The following is a 20,761-nucleotide window of genomic DNA, read 5'->3' as shown; positions in this document are numbered from 1 at the left end:
GTGAGTACGCCCCGGAGCAGTAGTCTGCAGGATGCTGGGTACTGTAATACTCCTGGGGGTATCCTAAGGGGGCTGGGTGGGGAATACTCCCCCGAGCAGTACTCTGCAGGCTGCTGGGTACTGTAATACTCCTGGGGTATCCTACGGGGCTGGGTGTAGAGTACTCCCCCGAGCAGTACTCTGCAGGCTGCTGGGTACTGTAACACTCCTGGGGGTATCCTAAGGGGCTGGGTGGGGAATACTCCCCGGAGCAGTACTCTGCAGGCTGCTGGGTACTGTAACACTCCTGGGGGTATCCTAAGGGGGCTGGGTGGGGAATACTCCCCCGAGCAGTACTCTGCAGGCTGCTGGGTACTGTAACACTCCTGGGGGTATCCTAAGGGGGCTGGGTGTAGAGTACTCCCCGGAGCAGTACTCTGCAGGATGCTGGGTACTGTAACACTCCTGGGGTATCCTAAGGGGCTGGGTGCAGAGTACTCCCGAGCAGTACTCTGCAGGATGCTGGGTACTGTAACACTCCTGGGGTATCCTAAGGGGCTGGGTGGGAATACTCCCCGGAGCAGTACTCTGCAGGCTGCTGGGTACTGTAACACTCCTGGGGGTATCCTAAGGGGGCTGGGTGGGGAATACTCCCCCAAGCAGTACTCTGCAGGATGCTGGGTACTGTAACACTCCTGGGGGTATCCTAAGGGGGCTGGGTGTAGAGTACTCCCCCGAGCAGTACTCTGCAGGCTGCTGGGTATTGTAACACTCCTGGGGGTATCCTAAGGGGGCTGGGTGTAGAGTACTCCCCGGAGCAGTACTCTGCAGGCTGCTGGGTACTGTAACACTCCTGGGGGTATCCTAAGGGGGCTGGGTGTAGAGTACTCCCCCGAGCAGTACTCTGCAGGCTGCTGGGTACTGTAACACTCCTGGGGGTATCCTAAGGGGGCTGGGTGTAGAGTACTCCCCCGAGCAGTACTCTGCAGGCTGCTGGGTACTGTAACACTCCTGGGGGTATCCTAAGGGGCTGGGTGGGGAATACTCCCCGGAGCAGTACTCTGCAGGCTGCTGGGTATTGTAACACTCCTGGGGGTATCCTAAGGGGGCTGGGTGGGGAATACTCCCCCGAGCAGTACTCTGCAGGCTGCTGGGTACTGTAATACTCCTGGGGGTATCCTAAGGGGCTGGGTGTAGAGTACTCCCCCGAGCAGTACTCTGCAGGCTGCTGGGTACTGTAACACTCCTGGGGGTATCCTAAGGGGGCTGGGTGGGGAATACTCCCCGGAGCAGTACTCTGCAGGCTGCTGGGTACTGTAACACTCCTGGGGGTATCCTAAGGGGGCTGGGTGGGGAATACTCCCCCGAGCAGTACTCTGCAGGCTGCTGGGTACTGTAATACTCCTGGGGGTATCTTAAGGGGCTGGGTGTAGAGTACTCCCCGGAGCAGTACTCTGCAGGCTGCTGGGTACTGTAACACTCCTGGGGGTATCCTAAGGGGGCTGGGTGCAGAGTACTCCCCCGAGCAGTACTCTGCAGGATGCTGGGTACTGTAACACTAATACTCCGCAGTACTCTGCAGGATGCTGAACACTCCTGGGGTACCCTACGGGGGCTGGGTGGGGAATACTCCCCGGAGAAGTACTCTGCAGGCTGCTGGGTACTGTAACACTCCTGGGGGTATCCTAAGGGGGCTGGGTGTAGAGTACTCCCCCGAGCAGTACTCTGCAGGCTGCTGGGTACTGTAATACTCCTGGGGGTATCTTAAGGGGCTGGGTGTAGAGTACTCCCCGGAGCAGTACTCTGCAGGCTGCTGGGTACTGTAACACTCCTGGGGGTATCCTAAGGGGCTGGGTGCAGAGTAGTCCCCCGAGCAGTACTCTGCAGGCTGCTGGGTACTGTAATACTCCTGGGGGTATCCTAAGGGGCTGGGTGGGGAATACTCCCCCGAGCAGTACTCTGCAGGCTGCTGGGTACTGTAACACTCCTGGGGGTATCCTAAGGGGGCTGGGTGGGGAATACTCCCCCGAGCAGTACTCTGCAGGCTGCTGGGTACTGTAATACTCCTGGGGGTATCCTAAGGGGCTGGGTGTAGAGTACTCCCCCGAGCAGTACTCTGCAGGCTGCTGGGTACTGTAACACTCCTGGGGTATCCTAAGGGGCTGGGTGGGGAATACTCCCCGGAGCAGTACTCTGCAGGATGCTGGGTACTGTAACACTCCTGGGGGTATCCTAAGGGGGCTGGGTGGGGAATACTCCCCCGAGCAGTACTCTGCAGGCTGCTGGGTACTGTAATACTCCTGGGGGTATCTTAAGGGGCTGGGTGTAGAGTACTCCCCGGAGCAGTACTCTGCAGGCTGCTGGGTACTGTAACACTCCTGGGGGTATCCTAAGGGGGCTGGGTGCAGAGTACTCCCCCGAGCAGTACTCTGCAGGATGCTGGGTACTGTAACACTCCTGGGGGTATCCTAAGGGGGCTGGGTGGGGAATACTCCCCCGAGCAGTACTCTGCAGGATGCTGGGTACTGTAACACTCCTGGGGGTATCCTAAGGGGGCTGGGTGGGGAATACTCCCCCGAGCAGTACTCTGCAGGCTGCTGGGTACTGTAACACTCCTGGGGGTATCCTAAGGGGGCTGGGTGTAGAGTACTCCCCCGAGCAGTACTCTGCAGGCTGCTGGGTACTGTAATACTCCTGGGGGTATCGTAAGGGGCTGGGTGAAGAGTACTCCCGGGCAGTACTCTGCAGGCTGCTGGGTACTGTAACACCCTGGGGTATCCTAAGGGGCTGGGTGCAGAGGAGCAGTACTCTGCAGGCTGCTGGGTACTGTAACACTCCTGGGGGTATCCTAAGGGGGCTGGGTGGGGAATACTCCCCGGAGCAGTACTCTGCAGGCTGCTGGGTATTGTAACACTCCTGGGGGTATCCTAAGGGGGCTGGGTGGGGAATACTCCCCCGAGCAGTACTCTGCAGGCTGCTGGGTACTGTAATACTCCTGGGGGTATCCTAAGGGGCTGGGTGTAGAGTACTCCCCCGAGCAGTTCTCGGCAGGCTGCGGGGTACTGTACCCCGCCTGGGGGTATCCTAAGGGGGCTGGGTGTCGACTACTCCCCGGAGCAGTACTCTGCAGGCTGCTGGGTACTGTAACACTCCTGGGGGTATCCTAAGGGGCTGGGTGGGGAATACTCCCCCGAGCAGTACTCTGCAGGATGCTGGGTATTGTAACACTCCTGGGGGTATCCTAAGGGGGCTGGGTGGGGAATACTCCCCCGAGCAGTACTCTGCAGGCTGCTGGGTACTGTAATACTCCTGGGGGTATCTTAAGGGGCTGGGTGTAGAGTACTCCCGAGCAGTACTCTGCAGGCTGCTGGGTACTGTAACACTCCTGGGGTATCCTAAGGGGCTGGGTGCAGAGTACTCCCCCGAGCAGTACTCTGCAGGCTGCTGGGTACTGTAACACTCCTGGGGGTATCCTAAGGGGGCTGGGTGCAGAGTACTCCCCCGAGCAGTACTCTGCAGGCTGCTGGGTACTGTAATACTCCTGGGGGTATCCTAAGGGGGCTGGGTGGGGAATACTCCCCCGAGCAGTACTCTGCAGGCTGCTGGGTACTGTAACACTCCTGGGGGTATCCTAAGGGGGCTGGGTGGGGAATACTCCCCGGAGCAGTACTCTGCAGGATGCTGGGTACTGTAACACTCCTGGGGGTATCCTAAGGGGGCTGGGTGTAGAGTACTCCCCGGAGCAGTACTCTGCAGGATGCTGGGTACTGTAATACTCCTGGGGGTATCCTAAGGGGGCTGGGTGGGGAATACTCCCCCGAGCAGTACTCTGCAGGATGCTGGGTACTGTAGCACTCCTGGGGGGATCCTAAGGAGGCTGGGTGGGGAATACTCCCCCGAGCAGTACTCTGCAGGCTGCTGGGTACTGTAACACTCCTGGGGGTATCCTAAGGGGGCTGGGTGTAGAGTACTCCCCCGAGCAGTACTCTGAAGGCTGCTGGGTACTGTAACACTCCTGGGGGTATCCTAAGGGGGCTGGGTGGGGAATACTCCCCGGAGCAGTACTCTGCAGGCTGCTGGGTACTGTAACACTCCTGGGGGTAGCCTCCGGGGCTGGGTGGGTATTACTCCCCGGAGCAGTACTCTGCAGGCTGCTGGGTACTGTAACACTCCTGGGGGTATCCTAAGGGGCTGGGTGGGGAATACTCCCCCGAGCAGTACTCTGCAGGCTGCTGGGTACTGTAACACTCCTGGGGGTATCCTAAGGGGGCTGGGTGGGGAATACTCCCCGGAGCAGTACTCTGCAGGCTGCTGGGTACTGTAACACTCCTGGGGGTATCCTAAGGGGCTGGGTGGGGAATACTCCCCCGAGCAGTACTCTGCAGGCTGCTGGGTACTGTAACACTCCTGGGGGTATCCTAAGGGGCTGGGTGGGGAATACTCCCCGGAGCAGTACTCTGCAGGCTGCTGGGTACTGTAATACTCCTGGGGGTATCTTAAGGGGGCTGGGTGGGGAATACTCCCCGGAGCAGTACTCTGCAGGCTGCTGGGTACTGTAATACTCCTGGGGGTATCCTAAGGGGCTGGGTGTAGAGTACTCCCCGGAGCAGTACTCTGCAGGCTGCTGGGTATTGTAACACTCCTGGGGGTATCCTAAGGGGGCTGGGTGGGGAATACTCCCCCGAGCAGTACTCTGCAGGCTGCTGGGTACTGTAACACTCCTGGGGGTATCGTAGCAGTGGACCCAGTGGCCCAGGAGGAACCGGCCCCTTGCCCTAAGCGGCTGCTGTGCCCAGCAGTTGCCCCGTGATGGCTCCCCCAGGGCGGAGAACGACCCCCCCACCTCATGCACGGGGACCCTGACTGCACACTAGCCCCATTGAGCAGGGCTGGGGGGATGGAAGGGGGGGGCTGTTCCCACTGCGGGATTCCCCCCCCCCCCCGGCTACCCCACTACACCGGTTGCGCGGCCCTGGCCAGGCCGGTCAAAGGGGCTCGGGTTTCAGGCGCTGTCTAAATGAGGCTGTTTGTCCTGTTGGGCTCGGCTGTTAAGGGGCCAGGCCAGGCAGGAGCCGAGCCCCCGGGTTGTTCCCAGGGCTCCTGGCCTGACCCTTCGCTTCCTGTATTTAGTCTGCGCCGCTGGCTCCGCGAGCGCCGGGCAATTACTGCGCTGGCTCCTGGAAACCGGCTAGTTAGTGTGATGGCTGAATACGCCCCCCCAGGCCCCCGTCCCGCTTTGCCCACCTCCCTCTGCCTGCCAGGGCATAATGCCCTGCTTGCACCTAGGGAAACTGAGGCACGTGGTTTGCCTGGGGCGACAGAGCAAGAAAGAGGCAGAGATTGGAATAGAAGCCAGGGAGCCTGGTTCCTAGTGCCCCACCCTAACCAGCCCTCCCCTCCCAGAGCCAGGAGAGAACCCAGGTGTCCGGGCTCCCCGCCCCCCTCCTGCCCTAACCACTAGCCCCCACTCCCCTCCCAGAGCCAGGAGAGAACCCAGGAGTCCTGGCTCCCAGCTCCCCTGTTCTAACCACTAGCCCCCACTCCCCTCCCAGAGCCGGGGAGAGAACCCAGGAGTCCTGGCTCCCAGCTCCCCTACTCTAACCACTAGACCTCACTCCCCTCCCAGAGCTGGGGAGAGAACCCAGGAGTCCTGGCTCCCAGCCCTTAGTTCTAACCACTAGACCCCACTCCCCTCCCAGAGCTGGGGACAGAACCCAGGAGTCCTGGCTCCCAGCCCCTCCTGCTGCTCTTACTCATCAGATCCTGCCTGGATTTTATCCTGGTAACTGTAATGGGTTATTTTAAGCCAAACTCAGTGAAAACCTGGTAGCAAGAGCTGCGTCTCTCTGGCACATCTGGAATCCATTAATACCACATGCCGCGGAGGTGCAAGGTCAGACCCGTGGCCTTGTGACAAACTGGGGGGCAAGGCCTTTTCAATCCCCCACGGGCTCACCCTCAGCCCCAGTGTCAGCCCGTTCCTACAGGCCCTTCGCAGGCTTCTGGTCAGCGGCCGTGACCGGGCAGTGGGCTGTTCCTGTGCCCTGCCTAGGGTCCGTAGTGGGAAGCGGGACTGGTCTTGTGGGAAGCAGGCCCATAGCGAATACTTAGCCCTTCCCGTCAGCAGATGTCAACACGCTGTATCATTAGCCCCATTTTACTCACGGGGAAACTGAGGCACGCAGCGGTCAGACAGGAGGCCAACAGCGGAGCTGGGAGCAGCGGCCGCGTCTCCTGAATTCCTTCTATCTGGCAGCCCACGTGCTCTTCCCTGTATGAAAACTCCTGTATTCAGGCCAAAGAGCTGGTTGGAGCTGGGGCATGAGTTCATTGACTAGAACTGGGTGGAAACTGAGCTTTCCGATCTGGGGGCAATTCTGAGACTTCGAAGTGTGTGTGTGTGTGTGTGTGTGTGTGTGTGTGTGTGTGTGTGTGTGTGTGTGTGTGTGTGTGTGTGTGTGTGTATGTGATTCCACATCGCCTGTGAAACGGTTCGACTTTCAGTGGACACTTGCCCCATGAAACATACTCAGACCTGCTTGCTCAGGAGAGACGCCGCAGAGCGGCGAGGTAGCAGCCAGGCTGCGTTTCAGGACCCCCCCATGGCAGTTGGGGGTTAAATTATTGGGATTTGGGGCAGGACGGGTGAGAGGTTGATTTAGTCTTAGCACAGGAGCTTTCCTGTGCAAATACATCCCTGCAAAAAATCAAGGTCGGGTGTCTCTCCGCCATGAGTTCGTCGGCAGGGCTGGGTGGGATCCAGGCCCGTGGTAAGCCGGGTGGGTGATCACAATGGTCCTGAATATCGACGGGAAAAGAATCTCCGCCCCGAAGGGTGGGACCCCAAAGGCCCAGGTTGGTTTCAGAGTGGGGGTCTCTCCAGGGCAGGGCCGGGGGCGCATTGGCGGGGGGCCACCTTGGAGGAAGTGTGCCCCATCCCCGTCCCCGCTGGGCCTGTGACGGGGAGATCAGCACGACAGAGGTGGCTCTGGCACGCCTGGAGGATGCTCGGGTACCACAGTGATGAGCGAAGGGTGTGGATTTCCCTGCCCCGAGGCTGCTTTACCTGACGCCGCCTTAAACACCCACCCCAGGGTGGAATTGTTGCAAACCAGGCGACTCAGAGCAGCTGTGAGACTGACCTGGATTGACAAGGGGGAGGAGGGGAATTCACGGGGGGCAGCTCCTCCTTCCCCATCACAGTGCAGGCGACCCCCCCATCCTGAGATTCCCCCACCTCCCTGCCCTGCTACAGAGGGCTCTAGCCAATCTCTCTCTGGTATCTTCTTGGCCACGGGCCATGCTCCAGAAGTGGCTGCAATTAGTAACTGATGCAATCAGGCCTTAGTAGGTGGTAATTCTCTTCCAGAGAGGGACAGGGAGTGTGGGGTGCAAGGATGGGGCCTCTTCTCCCTGCCTCCCAAATCCTCCGGGAATAAAGGGTTCAGGATGGGGGGTGGGTTCTGCCTTTCCACTGAACAATTCCACCGTGTGCGATCCAGCCCCCCCCAGCTCTGCGGAGCTGGCGTCGTTCTCTATTACGCAGCCCCTCACCCCGGTGTCTGAGCTCCGCGCCGCCCTGGCACACATGGGGAGTAAATGGGCCTTTGAAAGCCAGGAACAAGGGGCCACGGTGCAAACAGGGGCGCGTGAGGCTCAGGGATGGATGAGTCGTGGGTGGGTAAAACTGGGGTTTGCGCCTGATGCCCCCCCAATCCTCCCCCTAGCTTGGTGCCCACAGGAGCCCAGGCGTCACGAGTTCCAGTCCAGACCCCATGGGGCCTGGGGCAGCTTTGGGACCTCTGGGTGCGAGCCGGGCCTAGGTGGGACAATCCCTTTGTCCCCCACGTGCAAACCTCGGCCCGCTCCGAGGGCAAACGGGACCCTCGGTCTTGTCCTCGCTCCGGCCACAGAGGGGTTTTGTTTTTTTAAAATGCTGCTTTTATTTTTAGTTGGGGTTAAACCCCGCGCCGAGTGGCAGTTTCCAGCTGAACAATGGAGGGGCCTTTAATCGGGTTTGCGCGGAAGACACACAGGCCGGCTTTGAATGCAGGGTTTAGCAGCCGGGCGGGGAGCGGGTGAGGTGGGGAAGCCAAGCCGCATCAAAGCCCAGGGCCCTTTTGAAGTGGCTAATCCCTTTGGAAATCATATTCGGGGCATAAAAGGCGCACAATGAAAAGAGCCGCCGAGGTCAGGCCCGGAGTGTCGGGGGGTCGCGGATCCGCAGCGACGTCTCTATTATCCGCCCTGCTCGGATGTGGAGCCAAATCCCACCATTGTCGGGGGGAGCAGCTGAGCACGTTAGCCCAGGCGCGGGGCGGGCGGGGCGGGGGGACCGGGCCGGGGCGGGGGGACCGGCCTCACAGCCTGCAGCAGAGGACAAAGGGAAGGGCAGGTGCTCGGGGAGGCCGGAGGGTCCCTGGCCCGGCAGGGGGCAGCAGAGACCTCGCAGGACATGGGTCATGGTGCTGCCCAGCCCCAGATCTGAGCCAGCCCCAGACCCTGTCACTCACTTAACGTCCTGCAGTCGTGGGAGTGGCAAAGCCAGGACTGGAACCCAGGAGTCCGAGCACTCACTCCCCCCGCCTCTAACCCCCTGGATACCACACCCCTTGCCAGGCATAGAACCCAGGAGTCCGGGCTCCCAGCCCCCCCTGCTCTAACCACTAGCCCCCACTCCCCTCCCAGAGCTGGGACCCACTCCCTTCCCAGAGCTGGGATAGAACCCAGGAGTCCGGGCTCCCAGCCCCCCTGCTCTAACCACTAGCCCCCACTCCCCTCCCAGAGCTGGGATAGAACCCAGGAGTCCGGGCTCCCAGCCCCCCCCTCCGCTCTAACCACTAGCCCCCACTCTCCTCCCAAAGCTGGGATAGAACCCAGGAGTCCTGCCCCCGCCCTGGACAGTTTGGCTCAGTTTTTAGGGCAGGGTCACTCTGAAACTGGGCGCAAAGGTGGGGGGTTGTTTCATCTCAGAGCCAAGCCCCCAGCGCGGTGGAGCCGGGTCCTGGGGGCCAAAGAGGGCAGAAGCCAGGGGGCACCCAGGCAGCGGCCCAGGGGGATTAACTAGCCAGCACCCCCGCCCCGCCCGCCCTGTGTCTCCACCGCAGACAGAGTGTGGCGCAGCTTAGAGGCCGGTGCTCCCAAGAACTGGGGTGTCCCCTATGGGCAGCCCCCAAAGCGGGAGGGTCCCGGGGGGACAGGGCTCCCCATTACTTCCTGCACCCCCGGGGAAACGGGAAGGAGACGGGCTAAGGGATGGGCCGGCCTGGCCCACAAGTGCAGCGGGATGCGTGTGTGTCCGGAGGCCAGGCTGGCTGGGGCTGGGGGGGGCAGGGGGGAAGGGAGGTGCTGAGAACCCAGGAGTCCCCTTAGAGCAGCAGGTGCTACCCCCCCACCCCCAGCTACGAGTAGGAATGGGGGGGGGTCCTCTGTGTGTGTGTGTGTGTGTGTGTGTGTGTGATGCTGCCCCCCGCTGGAGGGGCAGAACCCTGGGCGGGGTGTGTGTGTGTGTGTGTGTGTGTGTGTGTCATGCTGCCCCCCGCTGGAGGGGCGGAGTCCTGCTCTGTGTGTGTGTGTGTGTGTGTGTGTGTGTGTGTGTGTGTGATGCTGCCCCCCGCTGGAGGGGCGGAGCCCTGCTCTGTGTGTGTGTGTGTGTGTGTGTGATGCTGCCCCCTGCTGGAGGGGCGGAGCCCTGCTTTGTGTGTGTGTGTGTGTGTGTGTGTGTGAGAGGCGGCCCGCCGCTGGAGGGGCGGAGCCCTGCTGTGTGTGTGTGTGTGTGTGTGTGTGTGTGTGTGTGTGTGATGCTGCCCCCCGCTGGAGGGGCGGAGCCCTGCTCTGTGTGTGTGTGTGTGTGTGTGTGTGTGTGAGATGCTGCCCCCCGCTGGAGGGGCGGAGCCCTGCTCTGTGTGTGTGTGTGTGTGTGTGTGTGTGTGTGTGTGAGATGCTGCCCCCCGCTGGAGGGGCGGAGCCCTGCTCTGTGTGTGTGTGTGTGTGTGTGTGTGTGTGTGAGATGCTGCCCCCCGCTGGAGGGGCGGAGCCCTGCTCTGTGTGTGTGTTGCCCCCGTCTCTCCGTCTCTGCCCGTGTGTAACTCCCCAGAGCCCCCGGCCGATCCCCGGCGGGCCCCGCGTCCAGCCCCTATGGTGTGTGGCCGCCCCCCGGCCCTGCACGCCCGACACATCCACCGCACGCTCCCGGCCTCGCCGCGGCCCCCTGACCTGCCAGGAGCCGCCAGTGACGGATGGCTCGGCCGGGCCTCGGTGTCAGCAGGGGCCTGACCTCCCAGCGGTCGCCCAGCCAGGAGAGAATGACCCCCCGTCCCGCCCCCCCAGCCCAGGGGCTTTGCCGATGTAAAGACGTGCTGAGCTGTGGTGCAAAGCGAACCCGGAGAGGGGTGGGGGGGGGGGCGGGGAAAGCAGGAGAGGAAAAGAAAAATGAATCAATAAACTCCGGGGTTCTCTCCCCAGCTCTGGGAGGGGGGTGGGGTGTAGTGGTGAGAGCAGGGGGGCTGGGAGCCAGGACTCCTGGGTTCTCTCCTGGGCTCTAGGAGGGGAGTGGGGTCTAGTGGGTAGAGCAGGGGGGCTGGGAGCCAGGACTCCTGGGTTCTCTCCCGGGCTCGGGGGGAGTGGGGTCTAGTGGTGCAAGGCGGGGGGGGGGCATTACCGATGGTAACACACACACACATCTGGAGCGCTGCTGCTGCTGCTGCAAAGCTCGGTATTAAATCATTCTGACTCGGTGTATTACGGTAGCAACTCCCGGCCCCAGCCAGGGGAGCCCCACCAGGTGCTGCCCAGACCCGGCGTGTGGCCGACGACGGGGGCGGTTGCATAGAGTGGTCATGAATTCACTGGCCGTGTGCGTATGCGTGTGCAAGGGGCTGGCGTGTGCGTGTGTGCGTGCAAGGGGCTGCTGTGCAGGGCTGTGCGAGGGCCTAGCGTGTGCAAGGGGCTGGCGTGTGCGTGTGTGCGTGTAAGGGGCTGGTGTGCAGGGCTGTGCGAGGGCCTAGCGTGTGCAAGGGGCTGGCGTGTGCATGCAAGGGACTGGCGTGTGCGTGTAAGGGGCTGCTGTGCAGGGCTGTGCGAGGGCCTAGCGTGTGCAAGGGACTGGCGTGTGCATGCAAGGGACTGGCGTGTGCGTGCAAGGGGCTGGTGTGCAGGGCTGTGCGAGGGCCTAGCGCGTGCACCCACCCGTACGCGTGTCTCTAGGACGGCAGCTGCAGGCGCCGACTCCAGGGGGCACTTGTGTCGGCTCCCCTCCCCGGCATCGCTGGACGGGAGCAGGGGCGAGTTGACCCGATTCGGGGGGGGCCAGTTTGGGGCCAGCCCTTGCCCCCAGCAGGGCCCCGGATGGCGGGAGTTGGGTCAGCAGGTCTGAGGGCCCCGGCCCGGCAGGGGCAGTGACTGGCACAAAGGGGCGCTCGCAAATCTACAGGGGATTCGCTGCGGGACGTACACGGGGCTAGTGGAGAGCCCCCCACTGAACCCCCTGCCCCATAGCGCCCCCATGTGCCACGCTGAGCCCTGGGGTCAGCACTGACCAGCAGGGGAGAGCGCCGCCCCCCCGCAGCCCAGCACCCCCTAGCGCCACGCTGGGGCATTGGGGCCAGCGCTGACCGGGAGGGGCGAGCCCACACCCTAGTCCTGGCTGCCCTCTTTGGGCCAGATGTGCCCCTGGCTATTTGGGCGGGTTGCCGCTGCCCAGGCAATAACCGCCCCCCTCCCAGCCGCTCCACGGACCGGTCTCTATTCCACTCCAGGCCCGCGGGCCCCAGGCGCCTCGCCCGCCCCACGGCTGGAGCAGCTGCGCCACCTTGTGGCAGGAAGGGGGAACTTCCTACGTGGGTAGCGCAAAGCAAGTGAGGGGCGGGTGGGACCCGGGGCTGGCTTTGCAACTGTGGAGGGGGGGGGCCGCTTAACCCCCCCCCCCAAAACACAAAGGCCTAGAGCCGCAAAGAGAGCTGGGAGCCTCACACCCTGGGCCAAGTGTCTGGGAGCCCGGATGCCTGGGTTCTGCCCATGATCTGGAAATTGAGGAGGGACTAGTGGTTAGAGCTGGGGGGGGGTGCTGGGAGCCAGGACTCCTGGGTTCTCTCCCTGGGTCTGGGAGGGGAGTGGGGGCTAGTGGTTAGAGCCAGGGGGGCTGGGAGCCAGGACTCCTGGGTTCTCTCCTGGCTCTGGGAGGGGAGTGGGGGCTAGTGGTTAGAGCCAGGGGGGCTGGGAGCCAGGACTCCTGGGTTCTCTCCCTGGGTCTGGGAGGGGCGTGGGGTCTAGTGGTGAGAGCGGCGCATCCCTTAAACAACGCTACATCCAAATGCGGAGAAAATGCAGAACAAGCAGCATCTGGCCACAAGCTCCGGCCACAGCTCGGTTTTCGGTGGCGGGGCGTCCTCTAGCGGCCTCCCTTGGTAACGACACACTGTACTGAGCCCCCAAAAGTCTGTTCCTGGCCATTACTCAGCCAGGACATGGGGCATTTGGCCGGGGGGGAGGGCACCAGGGTCCATTGAGCTGATCGAGGGTGGAAAGGGGGCAAAGACAGTGCGTGAGCTGAATCCATTGAGCTGGTCGTGGGTGGCTGGAAAGGGCAAAGGGAACCGGGTTAGATGGGGGGAGCCCCTGATTGGGGGCAGAGGGAACCTGGCTGAGCAAGAAAGCAACTCCCCCCCCCCCCCGAAGTCAAAACACAAAGGTCTCGTGTCTCTTTTTTTCCTTCTTCTTCGCACTCAATGGCTTCGGAAAGTCAGCCGCCCGTCCGGGGGTGGCACGCACGTCCCCCCCTGCCCCCGCCACACACACGCTTACTCGGCCACAGAGACGTTCACAGGCAATATTCAAAGGTTTATGGCGACTCGTACAGAGAGAGACGCAGCGTTTCAAAAGGAGACGGACGAAACCACCGACAGAGAAGAAAGAGACGAGAAGGGGCGCGGGAGACGCCTCCCTCCCTGCCCCGGCCTGGGCCGTCAAGCTACAAAATCCCTTGTCTGAAAAGTGTCGTTGTCCAAAAACACCCGGGACGCAGCGGTAAGAAATCCAGGTTAAAAACCCTGCTCTTTGCATGGGGCCATATCTCCCCACGCAGCCCCAGTGGCAAGGCCCACGTAGGGTGACCAGACGTCCCAATTTTATAGGGACAGGCCTGATATTTGGGGCTTTTTCTTATATAGGCTCCTATTACCCCCCCGGCCCCGGCCCGATTTTTCACACTTGCTGGCTGGTCACCCTGGGCTGCCCACCCCAGTGCAAAAATGACAAGGCAGCCAATGGAGAGGTGCTTAAAATCCAGGGCATTTGAAAAGAGCCCCCAGCGGGGCCTGGAAGGGTGCGTTCACGCTGGCATCTGGCAGTGGAGCTGTGGGGCTTTTCTCTGCAGCTAGAAGGGCTAGAAACTTTAAAAAATATATATATTAAAGTCAAGCGTCTCAGCGACTTCCACCCACCCTGGACCTGGGGGTGTATGAACCACACCCGCATCATGAGAGTCGGGCACACTGGCTAACGCCCAGCCAGTTTGAAAAGGACCCATATTTCCCCCCCACCCCCAGTTAATAAGGCTTGTTTGCTCCTGGATTTTGGGACCACATCTCGGAAGGACTAAAACTCAATGCTCTAGCGAGGGGCTCCGCCCGCTTTGAAAGATGCACGTGCCTAATGGGGAAATGACCCAGCTGCACCACCCCAGGCCCTAATTAGGGCTTAATTGTCACCCAAACGGTTCTTTAGAAAACTGGGTTTCTGACAGACTTGGCTGCATCCTGCCGAAAATGTCCATGTTTTGTTTTAACACCCACCAAATGCCCCCAAAATGAACCATTTTCAACCCAAAATGAAAATATGTCCCACCTGACCTGCGGCCGCGGAGCTCCGTGGGAGTTGTAGTTTGGGAGCCTTCTGCTCCCATTCGCCTCTATGGGCAGGGCTCCCAGCCGGACTTCACTTCCCATGTTGCACCGCAGCCAAGCAGGAAGGCTGTGGTGCTTCATGGGAGATGTAGTCCAATCAAGCAGCCCAATTAAGAGGGGGGTCTGGGAGCTGAACTACACCGCCCATGAGGCGCTGCACTGGCATTTCAGACTTCAAATCTTTCTGTTTGTAGCTAAAATATTATAGATTTAGGGTTTCTTATCACCAAAATCTTGAAATTCAGCATGGAACCCCCCCATTTTTCAGCCCCCCCCCTGTAATTTTAATGTATGCGTCTTCCACGCAGCCCCCACCAGCTGCTCCTCTGCCCCCTCCCGCTGGAAATTCTGGAGTGGATCTTCCACATCTGAGCTGCCTTTGCCTCCTCGCCGAGCGCCGACGTGCAGCCAGTGAGCAACGCGGCCCTTCCGGAGCCATGGGCTTTCCTGGCGCCCCCTGGGGAAAGCTGGGCAAACAGCTGCTGTGTCCCACCCCAGAGGTGGCTGCCTCTCAGCGCCAGGCAGCAGATCCTTGGCATTAGAAATGATGTCACACGCCCCCACCCCCAGCCCAAGCCAATTGGCCTCACACAGCAGGGATCAGACCCTGTGTCTCCCTGTGCAAACAGCTCCCATCAATGGCTTGACTCAGGTCTTGGGCGGGGGAGGGGGGGAGGGGAAGGACAGATCAGAGCATCCCAGTGGGGCCAGGCCCCTGCGGTTCGGGGGTTAATGCAATTTGGGACTTTGATCTCCCCTCAGCTCCACGTGGTGACTGACGAGCTACGGGGCTGGATCAGATGCCAGGTGCTGCAAGGGACACCCCCCAACACACACACACACCCCAGCACCACCGTGGGGCGGGTCGTGCCCTGCCCCATGGAATGATGACGCCCCTGTGGGCCAGGCCCTGCCCGGTGGGACGGGGTGTGTGAAGAGGCCCTGGGAGAGGGGAATGGTGGGGGGGTTGCTCTGTGTGTATTTGCACTTTGTGACTAGTTCTGTGGTGTGTGGGTGCGTCTGTAGCCTGTGTGCAAATGTGAATAGGGGTGTGTGTGTGTAGTGCATATGTGAATGTGTGTGCAGTCTGTGTGCATGCATACATGCAGAGTGTGTACATGCATGTAGTGTGTGTCTGTAGCCTGTGTGCAAGTGTGAATAGGGGTGTGTGTGCGTAGTGAATGTGTGTGCAGTGTGTGAGTGTGTGCCTACAGAGTGCATGTTGTGTGTGTGCGTGCAAATGTGATGGGGGTGTGCAGTGTATGTGTGAACGTTTGTGCAGGATGTGCACATGTGCCTGCAGAGTGTGTATGTATGTGTACATATGCAGTGTGTGGGCACATATGTGTGTGTACAAATGTGATGGGGGTGTGCAGTGTATGTGTGATTGTGTGTGCATGGGTGCCTGCAGAATGTGTGTGCTTGTGTACAAATGCAGTGTGTGTGTGTGTGCAAATGTGAATGGGAGTCATGAGGTGTGCAGAGTGTATGTGTGAACCATTTGTGCAGTGTGTGCACCTGTGCTTGCAGAGTGCGTGTTTTGTGTGTGTGTCTATGTGCAGCAGTGTGTGTGCGTGCGTGCAGTATGTATGCATGAGCAGTGTGTATATATGTGTCTATGTGCAGTGTGTGTGTGTGTGCAGTGTGTGTGCGTGCACAGTATGTATACACGTGCAATGTGTATGTGTGTACATGCAGTGTATCTGTGTGTGCAGTATGTATACACGTGCAGTACGTGTGTGCGCGTGCATGCGCGCAGTATGTATGCACACCCAGTGTGTGTGTGTGTGTCTACGTGCAGTGTGTGTGTGCGCAGTATGTATGCATGCGCAGTGTGTATGTATGTGTCTATGTGCAGTGTGTGTGCGTGCACAGTATGTATACACGTGCAATGTGTGTGTGTGTACATGCAGTGTGTGTGTGTGTGCACGCGCAGGATGTATGCACATGCAGCAGACTCACAGGTCCACACCGGGGCATCACACCAGGCTGAGGAGCAGGGGGCCCAGTGCCACCGCCGGTGCACAAGCGGGCGGCCGAAGGCGAGAGGCCGGCCGGCAGTGACACCCCTGGGGGCGGGCGTGGGGGGCACACACAGGCCGGCTGGCTGGCTCCCAGACCCCCCGCTGTGAGCCGCCCCCTGCGGCAGGACGACACGGGGGGGCCCTTCTTCCGCCGCAGGTGGGATCTGGCTGCTGGTTCTTGCACCTCTCCGGAGCCGGGGGTGGGGTCCCCCAAATCACCCCTCTGGGCCCAGCTGCAGCTTGAGTCCCTGTGTCCGGCCGGCCGACAACCCAGCCCATCCCCCGACCCGAGGAGACGAGCACGACGCAGAACAAAACGAGTTAAATGAAAACGCCATGGGGGGGGATTGTGGCACCCCCCCCCCCCGGCTCCCCCTTCTCCCAAACCTCGCTCCCCTCCAATCCCACCAAAGCTCTGCCCTGTGATCCCCCCAAACCTCGCTCCCCTCCAATCCCCCCAAACCTCTGCCCTGTGATCCCCCCAAACTTCACTCCCCTCCGATCCCCCCAAACCTCACCAGCCCCTGGGGACATGCTCGCATCCAAGCACCCCCTATAAGCTGGGGGGGGGGGCTGTGCCAGATCTGACATTCATGGGGATTGTTCATGGGGGGGGAGGTGACATCAATGAGGTGCTAAAAATTAGGGGGGGCTCATCCCCCCATATAATGGCTGCACCCATGACAGACTAGGGGGGGCCGCTCCTGGTTCCACGCAGACCCTACAAAAACAAAAGAGGACACTCAAAGATCTGGGTGCTGGGATGGAGCAGGACCCCCCTCCCCCCCCGGCAGTGTCACTGGGCAAAGGGGCCGGTGGACGGGGGCAGTGCCCCCCCCCCCCCGCGAGGCTGGCTCAGAAGCCCCGGATGTGGCAATAGGCTTCGAGGCTGGAGAAGAGGATGTAGAGGAACCAGAGGCCCAGGAAGAGGCCGGCGGTGAGGAGCTTGGCCGGCCGGGGGCCCCCCAGCTCGCCCCCGATGCTCGGCCGGCGGCGGTACATGAGGACGCTGATGCAGACGAAGGCGAAGATGGTGAAGAGGGTGACGGAGAAGGCCAGGGTGCCCGTCTGCACCCGGAAGTCCTGGCCCTGCGCGGCCCAGTAGATGGCGGCCACCGACCAGGCCACGCCCAGGCCCAGGAACACGTTCACCGCGTTGCTCCCCGTCACGTTGCCGATGGAGGCGTCGGCGCATTGGTCCTGCAGGGCGGCCACCTTGCTGGCAAAGGTGTCTGGGGGGGAGACGGGGCATCAGCTGGGGGCCACGGAGCCGCCCCGGGGCCCCCTGGCTGGGGACTGGCACCTTACACCCCAACATCCCCAATAGCCCAGCCCTGCCCCCCCCAGCTCTGCCGGTGCCCCTCACTCCCGACCCGCAGCCCCTGCAAGCCCAGCTCTGCCCCCCACAACTGTGCCGGTGTCTCTCATTCCTGACCCGCAGCCCCTGCCAGCCCAGCCCTGCCGGTGCCCCTCACTCCCGACCCGCAGCCCCTGCTAGCCTGGCCCTGCCCCCGCCCCAGCTCTGCCAATGCTCCAACTCTTGTAAAATGTTCCCTCACTTCTTTAATGATCTTGGGTGATGAAGACTTGACTGAAAAAGCCTCCCCCCCTCCTCACACCGCCCAGGGGCATTGGGGTCAGCACAGACCACCGCGGGAGAGCGCCCCCTGCTGAGCCCCCACCCTGCTCCCCACAGCCCAGCGCCCCCTGCCGAGCCCCCCACCCTGCTCCCCACAGCCCAGCGCCCCCTGCCGAGCCCCGCCCGCTCCCGCAGCCCAGCGCCCCCTCCGAGCCCCACCCCGCTCCCGCAGCCCAGCGCCAGCCCAGCGCCCCTGCCGAGCCCCCACCCCTCCCCCAGCCAGCGCCCCTGCCGAGCCCCACCCGCTCCCCACCGCCCAGCGCCCCCTGCCGAGCCCCCGCCCCCCCCTGCAGCCCAGCACCCCCTAGCGCCGCCTGCGTGGGGAGAGCGCCCCCCCCGACCCCTGCCTTTCCCCTGGCACTGCCCCGTGTCGTGTGCGGGCCGGGCCAGGCGCGTACCGGGATGGAGGTGCCCAGGGCCACGAAGACCACGGCGTTGACGGAGTCCTTGAGGCCCACGGTGCAGCCGAAGTGGGAGGCCAGGTCCCCGATGAGGGCGGTGAGGAGCCCGATCACCAGGATGGAGACGCTGAAGCAGGCCCAGCCGTTCCAGTACTCGGTGGGCGGCACGCAGGCAAACAGCACCTTCCAGAACACCGTCAGGAAGTGCATCACGTAGTCAAAGCAGGACGGGAGCTTCTCTTCCCGCCCGTCCTCCTCCTCCTCCTCGTCACCTGGCGGGGAGCGGCAGCACGTCAGCCAGCGCGCCAGCCCCACGGGGCTGCAATGCGGCCACTTCTGGGGTGGGGCGGGGGGCTGGGTAGACAGGGATCCCTGGCCTGTCACTGAGATACAGGCCAGGGACCCAGGGGCTGGTTATCTAGGGTCCCTGGCCTGGCACTTGAGATGCAGCCACCTCTGGGGTGGGACACAGGAGCGGTTTATACAGGGATCCCTCACCCGGTGCTGAGATGCAGCCACCTCTGGGGTGGCGCACAGGGGGCTGGTTATACCCAGGCCAGCCCCGGCACCCACCTGCGCTCACGGTGATGGCGTCCAGGAACTGCTCCCTCCAGGAGTGGGTGCCGATGACCAGGGCCAGGTTGGTTTTCTTGATCAGCTTGTCCACGGTGTTCTGTCGGGGAGGGGGGAGGGGCTCAGTCTCGGGGTCGGGGGGAGGGCGGGACCCGCACGGTCGGCTCCGTGTGCCCCTCCACGAGATGAGTTGGCCAGATCTCAGCTCCATTCCCAGCCTCGAGGGCGGAACGGGCCCTGGAGAGCGAACCCCCCCCCTCCGTCGCCCCCTAGCAGTGGGTCCCTGGACACACTGGCAGGGGGGAAACACACAGGCCCCAAATTCCCACTGTCGTCCCCCCAAATCCTGCGGCTCCTGGCGGCGCAGCGCCCGGCTGCCTTAGGGGTTCGAACGCCGGGTGGGTAACGCTGGTCCGGCCTTGAGCATCGCAAAGGGACTCGGACAAACGAGCCCCCGAGCCCCTGGAGAGGCCACAGGGCTGGCACTGAAAGGGGGTCGTCGGCTTAGCCCACCCCCCTTCCGCGGCCCCTCGGGGAGCGTGATGGAGAGAGAAAGAAAGAAACCTGCAGAGTCACCGCAGACGAGCCCAGCTGCCCCCCCCCCGCCCCGCCCCGCCCTGCTGTTATCCCACATTCGGGGGGGGTCAGTTCTACCCTGCCTGCCCTGCCCCCGGAGTCCGATAGTCCCCCCCACCCCCCGCTTTGCTGCTGCCCCACAGGCGGGTGGGGAGGCCGATACACCCTACGTCTGCTCCCCGCCGCCTCCTTCTGGGCGCTGCGCCGGGGGGATGGAGCCAGAGGCCTGGACCCTTTTGCGTGAGCCATTTGGAACGAACGTCTCGAGAGGGAAGCGCTGCCTAGTAGTTGGATCACTGGAGCCGGAGGCCCTTTCTCTGCTCGAACCACTAGCCGGGTGGTTCTCAGCCGGGGGTACGCGCACCACTACTGAGAGGGCTTCCAGGCGGTTCATCAGCCCATCTCGAGCCCCTCCATCCCCTCCCAGAGCTGGGGCTGGACCCCGGGAATCCCGACTCCCAGCCTGGCTCCTCTGGGCCCCCTGCGGCGGAGGAGAGCAGAGTCATTGCCTTAAAGTCGTACGACTCCTCGATGATGACTTCCAGCCGGCAGTTCTCCCCCAGGATCGGCTTGCCCATCTCGGCGATCCTCCAGGCTTCCTCCTCCTCTGCCGAGAGCTTCTTGTCCCCGTCGGCTGGACAGGAGACAACCCGTGAGCCCCCCAGCCGCCACCGTGGTTTCCCCACCTACCTCGCCCCTCAGGGACGTCGCTGGTTCCCCTCCCCACAGCATGAGTGCCCCCCACCACCTGTGACATGCTCATCCTCCCCACATCCGGGGCGGCAGGGCAGTGCTCTCGTAGGACAGATGGGGAAACTGAGGCCCGGAGAGGCAATTGCCAGGCCAGCACCGGTGTGAGCGGACCAGCCCCTGCTCTCGCCTGGGACGGGCTAGATGCAGAAGGTGACGCAGTCCATCACCCAGGCATGTCCCCTCCCGCGGGCCGGGCTCCACCCCAAAGCCAACGGAAGCCGATATCCCCACTGCGCTTGGTCGGCTTTGGGTCCGACGGGGAAGCTGGAGACAGACTGGAGAAAAGGCGCCGGTTTGTAACAGGGCAGGGAACAACTCACCCGGGCTGGCAGCGGGTTCTCCAGCACAGGCATGTGTAAACCAAGACTGGCTGTTTTCTAGAGCTCGGCTCTAGTTCAACAGAGATTGGGCTGTGCAGGTCTCTGGCCTGGGCTCTGCGGGGATCAGACTGGGGGATCACAGGGAGCCCATCTGGCTTCAGAATCTGTGAATCTATGGGTGACATCCCGAGGGATCAGGATGATGCTACTGTCAGCCAGTGGCCATAACACTCATCCATCCATCCCCATACAGACCCATCCATCCACCCATCCATCCTCATACGGACCCATCCATCCATCCATCCATCCTCATACGGACCCATCCATCCACCCATCCATCCTCATACGGACCCATCCATCCTCATACGGACCCATCCATCCACCCATCCATCCTCATACGGACCCATCCATCCATCCATCCATCCTCATACGGACCCATCCATCCATCCCCATACAGACCCATCCATCCACCCATCCATCCTCATACGGACCCATCCATCCATCCATCCTCATACGGACCCATCCATCCATCCTCATACAGACCCATCCATCCATCCATCCATCCCCATACAGACCCATCCATCCATCCCCATAC

At 62.1% G+C, this 20,761-nt stretch overlaps 1 protein-coding gene across 1 annotated transcript in view; it reads right to left on the bottom strand.

Moving 5' to 3' along the window:
• Window positions 1-16,697: 16,697 nt before the first annotated feature.
• SLC8A2 (solute carrier family 8 member A2) overlaps window positions 16,698-20,761 on the bottom strand; it is a 74,932-nt gene continuing 70,868 nt past the window's right edge. The window contains exons 5-8 of the mRNA XM_039509779.1: window positions 19,603-19,727; window positions 18,518-18,617; window positions 17,941-18,216; window positions 16,698-17,136 (exon numbers count right to left, since the gene is read on the bottom strand). Coding sequence (XP_039365713.1) covers window positions 16,760-17,136; window positions 17,941-18,216; window positions 18,518-18,617; window positions 19,603-19,727 — 878 coding nt within the window. The 3' untranslated portion in view covers window positions 16,698-16,759. The remainder of the gene's footprint in view (window positions 17,137-17,940; window positions 18,217-18,517; window positions 18,618-19,602; window positions 19,728-20,761) is intronic.

Source organism: Mauremys reevesii, linkage group 22 (assembly GCF_016161935.1).
Source record: "Mauremys reevesii isolate NIE-2019 linkage group 22, ASM1616193v1, whole genome shotgun sequence".
Classification (NCBI taxonomy): domain Eukaryota; kingdom Metazoa; phylum Chordata; order Testudines; family Geoemydidae; genus Mauremys; species Mauremys reevesii.
The sequence above is the reverse complement of the archived record's forward strand: the minus strand, read 5'-3'. Positions and strand labels throughout refer to the sequence as shown.